The 19,299-nt window shown below is 39.7% G+C and overlaps 1 protein-coding gene across 6 annotated transcripts in view; it reads left to right on the top strand.

The window, feature by feature from the left end:
• Positions 1-18,843, top strand: part of LOC105483242 (solute carrier family 25 member 12) — a 227,773-nt gene extending 208,930 nt beyond the window's left edge. For all 6 annotated transcript variants that reach the window (XM_071072930.1, XM_071072929.1, XM_071072932.1 and 3 more), the window contains 5 exons: positions 9,937-10,077; positions 12,087-12,225; positions 15,770-15,928; positions 16,056-16,146; positions 18,146-18,843. In XM_071072930.1, coding sequence (XP_070929031.1) covers positions 9,937-10,077; positions 12,087-12,225; positions 15,770-15,928; positions 16,056-16,146; positions 18,146-18,347 — 732 coding nt within the window. In that variant the 3' untranslated portion in view covers positions 18,348-18,843. The remainder of the gene's footprint in view (positions 1-9,936; positions 10,078-12,086; positions 12,226-15,769; positions 15,929-16,055; positions 16,147-18,145) is intronic.
• The last annotated feature ends 456 nt before the right edge of the window (positions 18,844-19,299 follow it).

The raw sequence follows: 19,299 nt of genomic DNA, 5'->3' as shown, positions 1-19,299 counted from the left end.
AATTGGATTGTTTTTTAGGTTACAGAGTTCTTTATATATTCTAGATGTGAGTCCCTTTTCAGATATTTTTTTACTTTCTTGATGATGTCTTTTGAAGAATTGGGCTTTAATGAAGTTCATTTAATGTATTTTTTCTTTTGGTGTTTGTACTTTTGGTGTTATATCTAAGAAATCATTAATCCAAGATCATGAAGATGTATGCCTTTTTTTTTTTTTTCCTGGTATATAGAAATTGACTTTATATGTATGCCTCTTTTTTTTCTTTTCAGAGTTTTATAGTTTTAGCTTTTACATCTAGGTCTTTTCCGATTTTTAAGCCTTAGTTTTTTAGGTTTTTTTCTTTTTTTTTTTTGCCTGAACAGAGAGAGATATTACTAAATGTCAGTTTTGTTTTATTTTTGATTGCTAATGTTTTGGTGTATTTCCTTCTAATGTTTTCATATACATGTGTACGTGCTCTTATGCATAGACATATGTGTGCACATGCATATACACACACATACATACACACTTTTTAAAACCAGATGGAAGTTTTGTTGACTCTGACTTCCTGATTGGAAATGCAAGCAACTCTCACTTACCACAGGAAAGAGGGAGTCACAGTGGAATGTCTTATTTTAGAAGTAGTATATAACCTTTGGGAATAGTAGTACAAACAGATTGTGCATTTTCAGATTTTTATTTTTTTGAGATGGAGTCTCGCTCTGTTGCCCAGGCAGGAGTGCAGTAGCATGATCTCGGCTCACTGCAAGCTCCGCCTCCCGGGTTCAAGCGATTCTCCGGCCTCAGGCTCCTGAGTAGCTGGGACTACAGGCACGTGCCACCAAACCTGGCTAATATTTTGTATTTTTAGTAGAGACGGGGTTTCACCGTGTTAGCCAGGATGGTCTCCATCTCCTGACCTCGTGATCCACCCGCCTCGGCCTCCCAAAGTGCCGGGATTACAGGCATGAGCTACTGCACCCGGCCCATTTTTAGATTTTTAAATCTCATTGTGAACATTAACCAAACTTTTGTTTTATATCTATATCAAAATCTTCTCAAAAAACTTACTAGTTCAGAATTTATGATAACTTAGATGTGCTATCCCAATATGTTTTTTTGTTTGATTTTTGTTTGTAGTATCTATAAATTGAACTCTAGGTTAAATTGCCTGACCTTGGCTAGGTGTGGTAGCTCACGGCTGTAACCTCTGCACTTGGGAAGGCTGAGGTGGGAAGATGGCTTGAGCCCAGGAGTTCAAGGCCAGCTTGTGCAACATAGTGGGACCCCCATCTCTACAAATAATAATAATAATAATTTTTAAAAATTGACCTTTTTTAAGGTGGAGATGGGGTAAGATTGTATGTGTGTGTATACAGTTGCTCAGTAAATATTTCTTATGAATGTTGAGTGTTGTATGAGTATTAAATATGTAACAATAGGTTTTAAATAATTTTTCCTCTTGTTCTCATAGGTAAACCATTCTTGTCAGACCATATATTTTTCTGTTAGAAAATCTGTATCTTTCTCTACACACACACACACCCCCACACCCAGATGCTCCTTGACTTACAATGAGGTTACATTGTAATAAACCTATCATGAGTTGGAAATTTTTAGGTCAACAATGCACTTAATCCACCTAGCCTACTGAATGTCATACTTAGCCTATCGTACCTAAAACATGCTCAGAACACTTACGTTAGCCTGTAATTGGGCAAAATCATAAAGCACAAAGCCTGTTTTATATTACAGTATTGGATATCTCATGTAATTTGTTGAATACTGTACTGAAAGTGAAAAACAGAAAGGCTTTATGGGTACTTCAAGTATTGTTTCTACTGAATGTTATATTGCTTTTACACCATCGTAAAGTCAAAACACCATAAATTGTATCATTGTTAAGTTGGGGACCACCTGTATATATATATGTTTATGCATAATATTTATATGTACAAATGTATGTTTATTAGAAGACACAAATATAGTTGAATGTTTGATTATGATATCTGTTGTGGGCAAAAATAGTACCTTAATGTCAACCTAGAATTTTCAAAGTACATTATTATGCATTATTGTCACCCTCTATAAAATAGGTAGATGAGAAACAGAAGTCCAGAAAGGCTAACTCTCTTACCCCAATTTACACAGCTAATATATGCTGGAGGTTTCGTGTGAACCCAAGTATTCTGATTTTTTTAGACCAAGTCCTTTTATTCTATAATGTCCTCTTGGGGGAATCAAAGCATTGATTTGTGTCAAAATAAATCTAGATGACCCTATTCCACTTTACAGTGACTTTCTTGCTTCTTTCCTTCCTTCCTTTAATAAATATATGAATATGACATATTTATATATTTGGTTGTTTTTTTAGGTATAATTACCATTTTTAAAAGGAACCGATTTTAGGTATTCAGCTCAATGAGTTTTGACAATTGTATACACCCATGTAATCACCACCTAAGATAATGAACATTTCACCCCAGAAAATTCATTCATGCCTCTTTCCAATCAGTCCCTTCTCCCTTACTCCATGCAACCACACTTCTGATTTCTGTCTCAAGGTTTGTTGTTCTTGGATTTCATGTAAATGGAGTGCACAAGATGCATTCTTTCATGGCTGGCTTCTTTTGTTTAACATGTTTTCAGAGAGTCATCCTTGTGTGGGTATCAGGTTTGTGTTTGTTTTACATATTGCTGAGTAGTATTTCATTGTACAAATTTACCACAGTTTATCCATTTTTCTATCGATAGATGTTTGAGTTTTTGTCTGTTACATATAAGTTTGCTATAAACATTCTTGTACAAATCTTTTTGTCAACCTATATTTTCATTTTTCTTGGGTATCTAAGAGTAAAATAGAGTCAATGTACATTCAATTTAAAATGAACTACCAGTTAGTTCTTAGAAGTGGATGGATCATTTTATAGTCTTCTCAGCAGTATACAAGTATTCCAGTTGCTCCACATCCTCACTGATGTTTGATATCTGTAGTGTTTTTGATAGTAATCATTGTAGGTATGTGAAATAGTATCTTATTGTGGTTTAAATTTGCATATTCCTGATTCCTAAAGATGTTGATTATCTTTTCATGTGTTATTGGCTATTCGTGTGTGTGTGTGTGTGTGTGTGTGTGTGAAGTATCTGTTCAAATCTTTTGCCTACATTTTATTAGGTTTCATATTTTTTACTATTTGTAGAAGTTGTTTATATGTCATGGATACAGCCCTTTGTCAAATAGATGTGTTGTGGATTTTTTTTGCCAGTCTATGACTTGTTTATTACTTTTATTAATGATGTTTGTAGTAGTTTTTAAAGAAAAAGTAATTATGTAGTTTTTTGGGTAGATCCAGAAACTTAACTGAGAATAAATTTAAATATCTTTCCAAATTAACAAAACAGAATATTAAAAAAATCTAGGCCGGGCGCAGTGGCTCAAGCCTGTAATCCCAGCACTTTGGGAGGCCGAGACAGGCGGATCACGAGGTCAGGAGATCGAGACCATTCTGGCTAACACGGTGAAACCCCGTCTCTACTAAAAAATACAAAAAACTAGCCGGGCGAGGTGGCGGGCGCCTGTAGTCCCAGCTACTCAGGAGGCTGAGGCAGGAGAATGGCGTAAACCCGGGAGGTGGAGCTTGCAGTGAGCTGAGATCCGGCCACTGCACTCCAGCCTGGGCGACAGAGCGAGACTCCGTCTCAAAAAAAAAAAATCTAAATGGACTAACCTATATGTACTTTCTAATGGTCTCTTTGGTAAGTACCTGTTCTTTTTTAATTGTTAAACTCAAATCAGAGATTAGCAATAAACTTACCTAGCTGACTGCATTACCTCTTTTAGAGAGTATATACTCCTGAGTGGATGGAAGTCATGAAACTCAAAACTTATTGCTCAGCAAAGTGCTAATGTTGCAGGTGAATTTCCACAACCCTATGCGAACACACTTTCTGGAGAACACATTCTTTCCCTTTGTGTTTTGCTTTCGGTCTGCATAGTGCTCTCACATGAGTTAGTAGTGCACAAGACCTCTGTAAGGCAGATGGCACAGTTGTGGGAATGGAATGGTTATGCTGAATGCAAAATCTATGACAATCTAGGTCAGTAGTCTTCCAAACCTAGAATCTTTGAATTCTCCCATGCTTTTTCTCAGCTTAAGCATGTGTGTGCCCACACTGCATACACACACCCTCCCTTCATATCGGTAAAGCAAAAAGCCCACATGTTAGGTGGAGCATTTACTAATCCTGGGGTCCAAGATCTGTAACTATCCAGCTCCTTATGATGAAGAATTCTGTGTCTTCCTCAGCAAGCCGAGCTTGTATATCTCTAAAGAGTAGTTTGGAAACAGCTCCTCCACCTCCCATCCCCAGGAATTAGTGTGGTCCAACTTTATCCCTACATACTTATGTGAACACATATAGATATGCATACAAGTTAAAAATCCTTATATGTTTATGTCAAAAGTGGCTTATGATAGGTACACAGGAATTTTCATTCTTGCTGTCTTAGTTAATTGTGGCTGCTATTAAAAAATACCTTCGACTGAGTAATTTATAAACAACAGAAATTTATTGCTTACAGTTCTGGAGGCTGGAAGTTCAAGATCAAGGTACTGGCAGATTCAGCGTCTGGTGAGGGAGGGCTTGCTCTCTCTTCCAAGATGGCACCTTGCTGCTGTGTGCTCGCTTGGTAGGAGAGACAAGGCAGCTCCCTTCAACCTCATGTATAAGGGCACTAATCCCATTCACTAGGGCAGAACCATCATGACTTAATCACCTCCCAAAAGGCCCTACTTCTTAATACTATAATGTTGGATATTAGTTCCAACATATGAAATGGGGGAAACACCAACATTCAGATCATAGCACTTCCCTTACCCTAGTTAGGGGTATATGTAATGTTAATTCATAACACCCTCGCATATATCATCAATCAGCAATGAGCACATTGCAGTTTATTTCTTTTAAGCTATCACTATCCTATTTTAGAAAGAACCATAGCATTTCCTATTGCTTTAGAAAAATATGAATGGTTGGTGGTGTGCAAGGCTGACTCACTGTCTGTTCCTGTTCCTCTTGAGTCAGTCCTAGTGACACCTAGTTCTGTGACTTTTATTGTTTATCTGGTTATTTTATGTGCACATATGGTGTTCATCTGGAGTTGATGTGACCTTAAATAAACTGAAGTTAGATTTTCATCAGTCTCTAAAAGGGAAGACTTTATAATGAGTTACTTAGATTGGATATTTTGTGGTTGGAGGGAAATCATTTCAATCTATAGGAGACAACAGATCAAAGAAGGAAATAAACAAAGGACTTGGCACAAACAGGGCCCAGTCTCCAACCTCTTTGTGAAACTTGCCCCGGGGGTAGGATTGAGAGGGCAGAAGGTTGAATAGGCCTAATCCTGTGTATAGCCCCTCGGCCTTAGGCACTGTGGAAGCATGGTGACATCTCAAAATTACATCCTTTTCCCCACTAACTTTTGCTGTCAGCTTTAGTTGATTTTCTCATTAAAAAAATCATATAAGATTAAATGGAAGTTTTTTATTCTTTCCATTTCTGTTATATATGGGTAACCCTCATTCAAAATGAGATTTGTTCCCTTTTATGTATCTTTTAAACTCAGTTCTAGAACAAAGAAATGACAACAGAATACTGAAAAGTAGAAAGCATCTAAGTCTGTTTTAATATTAATGCTTGTATCTCTTTTAAAAAATAAGCTGCAAATTTGATGAGGGAAATTTAAGCAATTAGAGAATTAGAAGCTAATTTTGGTGATTTCATGAGTGAAAAAAATTCAGCAAAGGTATGGTATTGAATGGTATGTTATCTAATATAAGCATTTATAAAAGAAGCAACAGGATGTCAAATTTAGCAATGTCCATTTAAATTTATGTAGCTGTGTATCATTGTGGTTTAATTTAAAATTTTATATATCTTAGTGTTGATTATTTCAGATCACTAGCTATATTTGGTTAGGTTTTTTGATGTTCATATATAATAAGCTTTTTAAAAAACCTTAGGTCCACAGTAACTAATGCCAACTAGTTTAAAAAATATATTTGCCAAATTACCAAATTTACCATGAAGAAGAATATGTGAGAGAAGACTTAGTCTATAAAGAAGCCATTGTTTCTAAGACCAGGTGTGTTTCTTGTTGTTGTTGAGTAGTTAATACATTCATATGTTTTGAAATTTAAAAGGTACAATAGAGTATGCTATGAAAATTATTTCTCCCAGCTATTCAGTTTCTTTATCCAGGAGGCAATCAATTTTTTAATCTTTAAGCCACTTTGATTTTGAGAAACTTAGGTAAATTTTGACATATTTATGATCAAATGTGTACCTAATATCTTATGTTCTGTTTTTGTCATTTGGCATGATTTTATTATCAAATCATATTGCCCAATTAACAGCATAAAATTGTATCTACTTGGCAGTTTTATTGGGAATTTGAATTTCTTCCTGTTCAATTTTGCTATTAAAAATAGCAAATGTTAGCATATTTGTAGAAATACAGGTACTATTTTTTATTGAAAAGTTACTGTATTTATGGAATTCTATATATTAAAGATTATATTTACTGCAAGCAGTGGTTTTCCCCTTTGGAAAGCTGTTATTAATGATATCATTTATAATCAATAGAGTCTTGGAAGAAATATTCTATTTCTCTGTATTTGTTTCTCAGAGAGGAAACACCCAGTTCAATAGTTTGATAACATAGTCCCTCATTCTGTGTTGCTTGATTTCTTACCAGTATAATTGAACGAATCTCAGATTTTACTCCCCCTTCCCTATCCCCAATTTAATATGTAGGAGAGAGAGAGACGGAGTGATTAACCTCAGAATTTGAAAAAGAACAGTGCATATTTGCCATGTATGTTTCCCTCTAAGCATTATAAACATCCAGAGTTTTAGAGAAACTATTATGTTGGTACAAAAGTAACTGTGGTTTTTGCAGTCTTTATCTTTGCTAAAATTATTCAGCGTTTCTGGAAAGTATTTGCCTTATGTTCCTAGGCCTATCATGAGGTTTTAAAAATGTATACTAATTACTAAAAAAATTTAAGAGGTAGGGGTCTTACTCCATTGCCCAGGCTGGCCTTGAACTCCTGGGCTCAAATAATCCTCCTGCCTCAGTCTCTTGAGCAGCTGGGACTACAGGCATGTGTCATTGCACTTGGCGTGTATGTTAGTTTTTAAAGCATATACAAATGATGTAATTGTCAGAAGTGTTCCTCCTTCAAACATAGGCATGAAACAAACTTATAGATGTGTGCCTTGCTATAGTGTCATTGATTGTTTGCACTCTTACTTGCCAGATTAAATGTGTTTATAAATGCACATCAATTGAGTTTTGTGGTTATGTCCTGTGCATTGTTGGGATTTGGTATGTGTGCTAGGTAACTAATCTTCAAATCATACAGCAATTAAGGTGTATGTATTTTTAAAATGTAGTCCCACCTGGGTGCAGTGGCTCACGCCTGTAATCTTAGCACTTTGGAAGGCCAAGGCGAGTGGATCGCTTGAGCCTAGGAGTTCGAGATCAGCTTGGGCAACATGGTAAGACCCCCATCTCTACAAAAAATACAAAAATTAGCTGGGCGTGGTGGTGCACGCTTGTAGTCCCAGCTACTTGGGAAGCTGAGGTGAGAGGATCGCCTGAACCCGGGGAGGTTGAGGTTGCAGTGAGCTGATCCTGCCACTGCACTCCAGCCTGGGTGACAGAGTGAGACCCTGTCTCACAAACAAATAAAACATCAATTATTTCTCTTTATTGTACCATTTTTGTAGTTTCAGTAGAAAGCCTGTTACTTGTATACTTCAAAAAATTTGAAGCATTGTTAAAGGAGTATAAATCTCAATCAATTGGCAGTTATTTCTAAAAGGGTGCATGAGAGAAGGAAGGGGAGGAGGCAGCTGTGAGGTGCGGGTGGGGGACATGGATTGGAGTACTCCTGCCCAGCAGGATGTTATAATTTACTAATGATTACAAACATGAAAGACCTTTGTATTTATTTAAACATAATGTCCACATTTAACATTTGGCACCCAGGGACTGACACTGTCTGGTAGTGGCAAATTTGGGGGAATTAGAATAAAAATTTTCAGTTCTATTAATTTTTAAACCTGCTTTAGTTAAAACATAAAGCACATTTTCCAAAAGATAGTCTTTGCAACCATTATTTAAACAAGAGATTTCAGGGAAGTAGTGAACTTTTTCAGTTGATTTGGTCTTTAATACTAGCTACAGGAGCAATTAGTTGGATTATCATTTTAACATAATTTTTCACCCAGCAATCCTTTTGAAAGTATTGTTTGCTTAGATTGAAACATTAAAGTGCTTCTTTCTGCCTGCAGTGCAACAGATTAAAAGAGAGAGAAACGCAGGCAAATCAACATGTAAAATTGGGTCAGTACATAGTTGGGGGACCTGTGCGCCAGTGGTCTGGATTGTGTTGAGTTGAGGAGTTAGAGGAAACCGTGAGAGAGAGACAGCAAATTGCTGCACCTCCCTGCTCGAAGGACAAAAAGGGGATTGAGGCCCTAGGGAATCCAGAACAATAAGCTGTCCATGAAGAGGGAAGGCATTTAGTATCATTGCTGGCAATTTTGAATATTGAAAGGAGTTAAGGAGTCAGGATTGGAATAGGGGTAGTTGGGGGATTTATAGTCCCAAGGCAATTAGGAAAATGGACTGAGCCATGTTGCTGCGCCTTGGAAGCGGGTCTGGGAGGGCTTTGGGTTTTAGATAAACGAGCAGGAATGTGGGCAAAGGTTGAGCACTGAAGTACCATTGAAAGCTGCATGTGAATTTTTGGTATTGTTTGTAATCTTTACCTGTGGAATTACAGTGTCCCAGATTTCGTATTTCACATGTGATTATATACAATGATTATGATGATATGAATATCATTATGAATATTATATGAATATGGTTATGATTATATAATATAAACAGCTACAGTTGAAGATGTACAAATGGGATTTTTCATTTCATGAAAGGAGATATATATTTTATTTATTTTTATATATCCATGGTCACACACATTTTTTTCTTTCTTGTCTTACAGAAACCAAAAAAAAAGAAGTTGGTAGAAGTTTTTGTTAAACTTTTTTTTTTCTCTACTAGTTAACAGATTTCAGATGCAAATATACTCTCATTATCCAAATTCAAATCTCTGTCACTCACCACAGGAATATGGAATGTGGCTTTGATCTTGAGGGTGTTGTACTCATGGTAACTAGATGTTCCATTTCTCAGCTTTGCCTTGAAGAGTTTTTCTGGTTTTGTCTTGAAATGATACTGAAATTTATCTTTCTAAATTCTTCCCTTTTGTGTGGGTGTAGCCATGTACCTGTATCCAAATTTTGCTTAGGATAATACATTTTAGAATTTGAACTGGAGGAGACTTTTCCCCTTTTGACTTAAGGCACCAAAGTAGTTTTAATTGCTCTACAATCCAAGGAAGCAGAAGCAAGTGGGTTTGCTGCCAAGAATGCTTACCACAAAGAGGAAAAAAATAATTGTAGCTCTGAATTTTAGCTCTGGCTTGTAAAATATGACAGTCTTCTACTATCTCTTTTTCTTTCATTGAGTACCTTGCTGCCACATCTGTCTCTACTTTTTTTTCCAAATGGGTTTATTAGTTTTGTTATTTGGAATATGGCTGGGGTGATCCTGGAAACACTGGTCTGAGAAATAGTCTTGACATTTCAGCTAGAAACAAACCCAGGGGTAGATTGATCTGAGACAGAGTTTGAGACCATCCCTCTGAACCTCTCCAGGGTGGGCCTAAGTGTCAAACTGTCATTCCCCCATGAGGAAGGAGGTTTTACCTTCTTCTTTTCAAGATAGCAAGACGTGGAGGCTTTGCTGGATTTTCCTTTTTTACGCTGCCAGTCGGGCTCTGATGTGGAATCTGCCTGTCTCTTCTCCCTTGCCTACAGGCCGGAGGCTCTCAGGTCATTTTTACCAACCCATTGGAGATAGTGAAGATTCGTCTGCAAGTAGCTGGAGAGATCACCACGGGACCCAGAGTCAGCGCCCTGAATGTACTCCGGGACTTGGGAATTTTTGGTCTGTATAAGGTGGGTAGGTTTAGGTTATAATGTACTCAATAAAATGTGAAAGAATGTGGAAACCAGACTTCTTCCCTCCAACTTGAAAAGCAATGTTGTCTAGCAGGGTAGTCTGTGGAGTAGAAAATCAAAAAAAAGAAAAGAATCAGGACACTTGTATGAGAGGCTATGGAATACATATGCAGCCTCTCCTGTTGTCATCTTCAGGCTTTTGTGAAACTGTCAGCAAGGAGGCCAGTACCGCAGACCTACTGGCCTCAGGCTCACAGCCTTTCATTTGCTGGGGGGTTTGGGAAGACTTTCCTTGGTGCTCTCTTTGGACTGGTTTAGGGCTTCAAAATAGTCTTATGTTTATTTTCAGTCTGAGTTATCTCTATTGTTAACTTCCCAGTGGGAGCTTTTCTTTGTCTTAATAATTTGACCACAGTAAAACAGTAGTAGAGTTTGGTAGGATTCAGGTCTTTAAGAAGTTAAGTGGTAGGATTTGTCAATAATGAATTCCATTTAGGAAAAAAAAAAAAAAAAACCAACAACAACAGAGTGTACTGTACTTTAACAAAATGCCAGTCAACAGATTCCTTCCCTGCGGGCATACTTACTCCCATCATTACAGATCAGATGTAATGGAGCAGAAGCTATTATTTTTCTTAAACAAGGAAGAGTATTTCTTTCCATTCCTTTGCCTCGTGTAAGGGGAATACGTAAATTTAGCCACCATAGACAACTGTGTTTCCACAGCATCTGATATAGATCCATCACTGCAGAAATGTGTAAATTTGTTTCTGTAACTGCAAATTAGAAATTAGAAATTCTCTAGATTGGAATCACACAGCTACAGGGTTCTCTGGAGACCAGCAAACAATGATGCCTGTCTCAAGAGAGTTTCGTACACATTTTTGCTTCCTCCTCCCCACTCCCAATTTCCATCCTTTTTGAATTCCCTTTGAGAGATGAATTTATTAATATTGCTTCTCTCTGTATTATCCTTTAGCGAGTCCGTGGATTTTTTTCTTTTTTCAATGTTTGAGTTTGTCTTTTTGAAAAAAAGCCAGGGCTGGGAGCACTGGCTCACACTTGCACTCCCAGCACTTTGGGAGGCCGAGGCAGGGGGATTGCTTGAGCCCAGGAGTTCAACCAGCCAGGGCAAAATGTCTAGACCTTGTCTCTACTTTAAAAAAAAAAAAATTAGCTGGCACAGTGGTGTACACCTGTCATCCCAGCTACTCAGGAGGCTGAGGTGGGAGGATCACTTGAGCCCAGAAGGTCAAGGCTACAGCAAGCTGTGATCGCGCCACTACACTCCAGCCTGGGCAACATAGTGAGACCCTGTCTCAGAAAAAAAAAAGAAGAAGAATAAAACAGAGTCATTAAAAAAATAAGCGCCAAGGTGGAGTGTTTGGCTAGCTAGGTAGTGGATGGTGTGGGCTTCTGACAGAGCTGAGAGAGGGGTTCTTTGAGACCTCAGTCATTGGGACAAGCTGCCCCTGGGTAATGATTTTCTACTCCTGTGGAAATCTGCTGCTAAAATATTTTGTCTGATATTTAGGACATGGGGAATGAGGAGGGAAGATTTGGGTTTCTTTTCCCCCTGCTCTAGAGTAGTTACCTTCCTTCACCACTGCTGCTAGCTTTTTACCTGGCACTGCGGGGACTCTCACCTGATGTAAAAATTTAAGAGGGTAGATCTTGTGTGTTTTTACCATAGTAAGAGATTAATTAATTTAAAAAACCCTGAATCTATATTAAAAACGCCAGAAAGTTCTTAGTTTTCAGATAGTATCATTACCCAGTTATTAACTCTAGGACTGCAGGATTCACCATGCTTTCACAAGCTTTGAGATATACGGATTTCCCTATTCCCCACTCATCTCCCGCCTCCCCCATTTCCCTTGCACATCAGTTCTAATGCTGTTTGAGGGACACCTCAGGCTTGTCACTGAAAAATGTCACATGGATCCCATTTGGGCATTCATACTCAGTTTCACACTGTTTTGCACTATTTCCTCACTGTGTGACAGGGTGCCAAAGCGTGTTTCCTCCGAGACATTCCCTTCTCTGCGATCTATTTTCCTGTTTATGCTCATTGCAAACTACTTCTGGCTGATGAAAATGGACATGTGGGAGGTTTAAATCTTCTTGCAGCTGGAGCTATGGCAGGTAACTACGAATTTTTTTTTTTTTTAACTGCAAGAATTCTCCCATTATTTAAAAAGTACAGAATCTCTATGTACTTTCCCCTTTTATTTCTGGAAGGATTATTGTTTGTACCTGACTTAGTTTAAATATCACTTTTTCTCCTTTGTGGGATGTGCTGTAATTCTGATGAGAGTTAATTACATTTGCATAATGTGGATAAACAGCTTAATGCAGCTTAGCAACTCAGAGCCAAATTAGATCTGCCCATCTAAATTGGGCTTTCATCATTAACATGTTTCTTAGTCTCCTGTGCCCCTGAAACCCTGAGTACAGCCAAGCTAAGCATTAAGGTAGGAAAGTTTTTCCTCACATCAGTTGCTTTGCTGTATCTCATGCTTATGCACAGATCTAGCATGCTCTTACTTTCTCTGTATATTGGAATCTACATGGTTTGGCCCAAAATTGAGCTTTTGTCGTGAAAGTGTCCCTCTTTTTCCTACCATTGCCCTCATTAGACCAAAGTAAGCAGTACCCCTCAGCAAACCACCTTGAACTCAATTTTTGTACTTTTTCTAACCCTTAACACTTTGTCATTAGCCAGGTATAGTGGTGCGTGCCTGTAGTCCCAGCTACCCGGGAGGCTGAGGTGGGAGGATCACCTGAGCCTGGGAGGTCAAGGCTGCGGTGAGCCGAGATGATACCACGGTACTCCAGCCTGGGTGACAGAGTGAGAGCTTGTCTCAAAAAAACAAAAAAACAAAGAAACAAAAAAAACAAAAACAAAAACAGTTTGTCTTTTATTAATAGTTATTTGCATAAGTGTTATCCTCTGTACTAGGCTAATAGCTTCTTGAGGGCAAGAGTTTCATTCTCTTCATCCTTGCCTTTCCTGTGTGGCCAGTGTAGTAGTAATAGGTGCTCAATAAATGTCAATAACATGAAGGAAAACCTTCATCTCATCTAAGATACCAAATTAGGCACAGAAGAGATTCCATTTGAAAGAGGAGCCTTGTAAGAGCAGGGACGTACTGAGATGCTTCCTTCTGACCTCACAGGTACAGCCTGACTCTTGAGTTAGGAAGGAGCTGACTTGGAATAGAAGGAGAGAACCAGGTGTCCTTGGCTGCACCAACACTCTGAAAAGACAAAGGAAGGAAGGGGTGCATGTTTGCTCTCTATACAACCAGTAATGAACCATTGCAGAGCTCAGTGTGGCTGTGACCAGCCAGGCTTATGTTCAGTGTGTGGCTCTTCATTGCTGGGCTCATTCTCCTCTGGAGGCTCTGGCTAAACATCGCGGCAACCTGAGCAGCTCCTGGAGTGTGCTGTGCTTGGTGTGTGGCAGGAGCCCTTGGGCCTGAGAGTGTTGGGATGGACCACATTGTTCTTGCTTGTGAAGACAGGGATGACTTGTGATCATTAAGAAACGGCCCCAGGGACCTTACCGCCCTTACTTGGGGCCCAGCAAGTCCTTTCTCCCCTAGCGGTGGTAATTTCAGTAAGTTTTGCGTTTAAAAGCCAGTAAAGTTACCCGCTCAGTCTTGGCAGTGAGTTGTGTGTAGCAGCCCCTTTCTGGTACTTACCAGTCTCCCACCTTTTTTTTTTTTTTTTTTTTTTGGTGAGACGGAGTCTTGCTCTGTCACTCAGGCTGGAGTGCAGTGGTACAATTTTGGCTCACTGCAACCTCTGCCTCCCGGGTTCAAGCGATTCTCCTGCGTCAGCCTCCCAAGTAGTTGGGACTACAGGCGTGTACCACCATGCCTGGCTAATTTTTGTATTTTAGATAAAGACAGGGTTTCACCATGTTGGCCAGCACAGCTGGTCAGAGCCACACTGAGCTCTGTAATGGTTCATTACTAGTTGTATAGAGAGCAAACATGCACCCCTTCCTTCCTTTGTCTTTTCGGAGTGTTGGTGCAGCCAAGGACATCTGGTTCTCTCCTTTTCCAAGTCAGCTCCTTCCTAACTCAAGAGTCAGACTGAGGCCAGGCACGGTGGCTCATGCCTATAATCCCTGCACTTTGGGAGGCCGAGGTGGGCAGATCACGAGGTCAGGAGATTGAGACCATCCTGGCTAACACAGTGAAGCCCCATCTCTACTAAAAATGCAAAACATTAGCCGGGTGTGGTGTCAGGTGCCTGTAGTCCCAGCTACTCGGGAGGCGAGGCAGGAGAATGGCGTGAACCTGGGAGGCAGAGCTTGCAGTGAGCCAAGATCGTGCCACTGCACTCCAGCCTGGGCGACAGAGTGAGACTCCGTCTCAAAAAAAAAAAAAAAAAAGAGTCAGGCTGTACATGTGAGGTTTCAAACTCCTGACCTCAGGTGATCCACCCATCTTGGCCTTCCAAAGTGCTGGGATTACAAGTGTGAACCACCACACTTGGCCCAGTCTCCTACTTTTAAATGGGGGCAACATTTGCCTTCCAGGCTTTTCCTTGTGCTTCCCAATCAACAACGAAAAACAGCCAGGGAAGAAGAGTCTAATTGTGGACAGGCATTTGCCAGTGGTTGACTGAACCAACTAAATATTTCCATGGAACTGTCAGCAGCATCTTTTTCCCCATAGACATTTGATGTCAGTTTTCAGAATGAAATTATTTTTTCTAATTTTTACCAGTCAAGATTTGCTAGCAGGAACTGACAACATTCAAAAGTCTGTCTCCAAAGGCAGGCAGTTTACCTAGTTTCATCTGAATAGGGTGCAAGGCCATGCCAAGGGGAGGTATTTGCATTCTTCTCTAGCAGAACCCCCTACAAGGCTGCCAGCTCCATCTGCCTAGTGAGGATACAATGATATTCAGGCCAAATTGAATTTCTTTCCCCTGGGGAAGATTATGTTGCTCCTTTGCTCTCCGTTTTATTTTATAAGTAAAAGGTGTGGTTGTGAAATCCGTCTTCTGTGTCCTGATGCTGATCAATCTCAACATGACCCCAGGGAGCTTGGGCACAGGGGCCTTTCCCTGACCAGCTCCCCTATTGTTTCTTAACTGGCTGTCTGGCCACCTCTCGCTCCAGTTGTAATGACTTTTGTCATGTAAGCATGTCTGAAAGGAGTCACAGTTAACTCTCAGGTAGCCCTTCAAACAAGCGAGTGATTATGAGTATTGATACTCACCTCCCACACTACAGTTGACAAGAATCAGGAAAAACAGTAGTTTGGTGTCAGATACATTTAGTGACTCACTAAAATGACATTATCCTTTTGTATACATAAAAAATACTTGTATCTTATTTAAGAAAAAAAGGAGGTAAAATAATTGAAACTGAAAGAGAACACGGGAATTGCCTTATTAATATTGCTACTTTTTTTTTCGTTTCACAGTTATTTGGGATCGTGCAATGTAGAGTGATTTTTTTTTAATTCGGAAAAAGAAATAATTTTCCACTGATCACATTGAAACAGCTAATAGGCTTCTATGTCCTTTTCCCATTAGTGGCCAGACATCTATTTAAAGAGTTTTGAGTTCCGCTCAAGTGATTGAAGTTGCAGACTCTATAGTAGATGTTAGTAGTATTCCTATCTTTTATAAGGTACTCTAGATAAATGTAGTTTTATTCTGAAAGGTGTCCCAGCTGCATCTCTGGTGACCCCTGCTGATGTCATCAAGACAAGACTGCAGGTGGCTGCCCGTGCTGGCCAGACGACATACAGTGGTGTCATCGACTGTTTCAGGAAGATTCTCCGGGAAGAAGGGCCCTCAGCATTTTGGAAAGGGACTGCAGGTAGGCAGGGGCTGGAGCCATACAGAATAGCTGGCTGGCTCTAGCATCCTCCCCTGTGACTCAGTGGCTGTCTTTACCACATTTGTTCTGGCTTTAAGTCTCCCCTGCCCCTGCTTCTGTTTTTCAGCTCGAGTGTTTCGATCCTCTCCCCAGTTTGGTGTTACCTTGGTCACTTATGAACTTCTCCAGCGGTGGTTTTACATTGATTTTGGAGGCCTGTAAGTCAGCTGCTCAACTCCTTTACAAAGAAATCACTAAAACCAAAACAAATGTTTGCTCTGTCTACAAAGGCATTGTTGCAACTCTTAGAAAACTGATAAGACAGAACCTTTAATAAGCTATTGGGGGATTTTAGGGAAGCAGCAAATTTTTTTTAAAAGACAGGATATCCTCTGTTGCCCAGGCTGGAGTGCAATGGCATGATCTTGGCTCACTGTAGCCTCAACCTCCCGGGCTCAAGTGATCCTCCCACCTCAGCCTCCCGAGTAGCTGGGATCACAGAGGCGTGCTACCACACCCAGCTAATTTTTGTACTTTTTTATAGAGATGGGATCTTGCGGTGTTGTCCAGGCTGGTTTCGAACTCCACCAGCCTTGGCCTCCCAAAGTGCTGGGATTATAGGCATGAGCTACCGTGCCTAGCCAGGAGGCAGCAGATTAAAATGCTGTGTAAATAATTGTCTTTTTTCACATAAGCAAATACTGAACTTCATGGTGTTCTCATTATGTGGATTTTATTATATGGCCCTTTCACAGAAGTAATGTAAATGTATACCAGTAACACTTTTGTGCATTTTCTTTCAAAGTCCCAAGCCTTTTTGCATCTCTGATACTTCATTATTCACCACAATTTATTATTAGTTAGGTGTAGATGTTCTTGAAGCTAATTTACTGGAAAAACCAATAGGCTTGAAGAGAGATTTTGCCCATGGATATAATCACTAGTGAGCTGTAGGCCAGAAATTGGGCTTCTAAAAGTTTATCATTTGAAGCTTGCACTGAGAAGAGGAATTATTAGTTGAATTTTCTGGGTGGGGAAGTTGTACCCAAAGCAAGCAAGCAATTAGCTTTTTAGCAGAAGACCAAGTACCATTCCTGAGTCCTCACATCGGAAGCCTGTGAACTCCTCTGTGCCCAAAGGCCATATATGGAATCAGCTGTTGGATCAAGTGGAGGGACCTATACAAAAAAAGTGAGAACAGTAGTCTTACAGTTGCATTGTAGAAATGTGAAGCTTCAGGCTTTTCCATGCTTTCAACTTCTGTAAAAGAACTAAAGCTATTTATTTCTCTCTCTCTCTCTCTTTTTTTTTTTTCTGACAGAGTCTCGCTCTGTCGCCCAGGCTGGAGTGCAGTGGTGCGATCTCGGCTCACTGCACCCTCCACCTCCCAGGTTCAAGTGATTCTCCTGCCTCAGCCTCCTGAGTAGCTGGGACTATAGGCACATGCCACTGCGCCCAGCTGATTTTTTTTTTTTATATTTTTAGTAGACACAGTTTCACCGTGTTAGCCAGGATAGCTTCTATCTCCTGACCTCGTGATCCACCTGCCTTGGCCTCCCAAAGTGCTGAGATTATAGGCGTGAGCCACCGTGCCCTGCCTATTTCTCTTTAAATAATTTAATTGATAATCTTTATGAGTCTACTACGTAAAAAGTTAACTTCTAAAGTTATGTCAAAAGAAAAATATATACTTTAAAAATTACTTTCATATATGATAAGTGCAGAAAATTTGGAAAACCATAAAGCATAAAAGAAAAAAACCAGCCTGGGTGTGGTGGCTCACACCTCCCAGTGCTCTGGGAGGCCAAGGCAGAAGGATCGCTTAGACCAGAAGTTCGAAACCAGCTTTGGCAACATAGCAAGACCCCATCTTTACAAAAAGAAAAAAGAAAAAAATCATCCATAATCCTACTTCCCAGAGAATCTTCATATTTGAATGTCTTTTCTTCTGACTTTTTTCCTATGGATCTGTTTATATATGTATACAAGCATTGGAAATAAGGCCATTTCTCTTGTAAATCAGATGTGTAGATAAGTTGCTGTCAAAGCAGCCATAAATCATGACTGTTGTTTCTAGTCATGCAGCACAGGTGCCATGGAAATAGTTGAGACAAACACTCTTCTTTGTGGCACATGGGTCAGTCCGAAAATGTCCAGCGGTAAGCTGCCCTCATCCACCTTCAGCATGCTAACCGTTGGCTTTTTTTCTGTCAACAGCAAACCCGCTGGTTCAGAACCAACACCTAAGTCACGCATTGCAGACCTTCCTCCTGCCAACCCTGATCACATCGGTGGATACAGACTCGCCACAGCCACGTTTGCAGGCATCGAAAACAAATTTGGCCTTTATCTCCCCAAATTTAAGTCTCCTAGTGTTGCTGTGGTTCAGCCAAAGGCAGCAGTGGCAGCCACTCAGTGATGAGACAACTGTTGAGTGTGGCAAAATGGCACCTTGAAGAAAGAGGCCTAGGAGAGCAGCCCTGTAATGTATCCAGTCAGCTGCATGGTGCTGACTGAGCTGAGGAGTCAAACTATTCTTTCTATATGACATATACATATACTTGTTTATAAAATAATCATTTGCCCAGGGAAAAAACCACAATGCTGTTTCAAGCTTTAGTCTTATGTGTTGAAATGTTTTCGTAAGCCTTGGCATGAATTAGTGTTCTAGACTCTGCTTTGCACAGCTTGCACTTACAGTGATTGTACATATTGTACATCTTTGTACAGAGACATCTTGGCACCTCATCCCAACAAATCACATTTGTAGAAATGTAATGCGGTTCTGAGTGACTTGAAATGTACAGAATGTTTTGAAAGTGTTTTATTAAGAATCACACAAAAATAAATGTATTAAAATTAAATTCATTCTCTTATTGGTGACTTATGGAAATAAAGCATCAATATTGGATGTATTTAATTCCTAGTTTGTTTTCCATTCTGGAATAAAAAGGTATTTGCTGATAAAAGGCATAATGAGACATATTGCTGATACCATTGAATAAGTGGTACTTTGGAAAGATGCATGCCAGTGGATGCCAGAGGACCAGGCTAATGACTTGTGTGTGCTGATATGTTTCCATTTGTATTTTAATGTGTGTGTAGACCCTCCTCTGTTCATCAATCAAAAAGCATTTCCTAGGCAGCTCCTCTCCTGTCAGTGTGCATATAGAAACAGGGATATCTCCATCATTACTGGCTTAGTTTTGCTTTCCTTTGACACAGCAAGGCAAAGGCCAAGCTTTCAAAAGAGTAAAGGATACTTCCACAGTTTTCCTTCATATGGATATGATTCCAGTCAAAAATAAAATGCACACCAAAATGTGTACATGTAGTTTGATTTTTCTTTGTAAATATACTGATAATGCTTT

This window comes from Macaca nemestrina, chromosome 11 (genome assembly GCF_043159975.1).
Source record: "Macaca nemestrina isolate mMacNem1 chromosome 11, mMacNem.hap1, whole genome shotgun sequence".
Lineage (NCBI taxonomy): Eukaryota > Metazoa > Chordata > Mammalia > Primates > Cercopithecidae > Macaca > Macaca nemestrina.
Note: the sequence above shows the minus strand (reverse complement) of the source record. Positions and strands in the feature narration are given on the sequence as shown.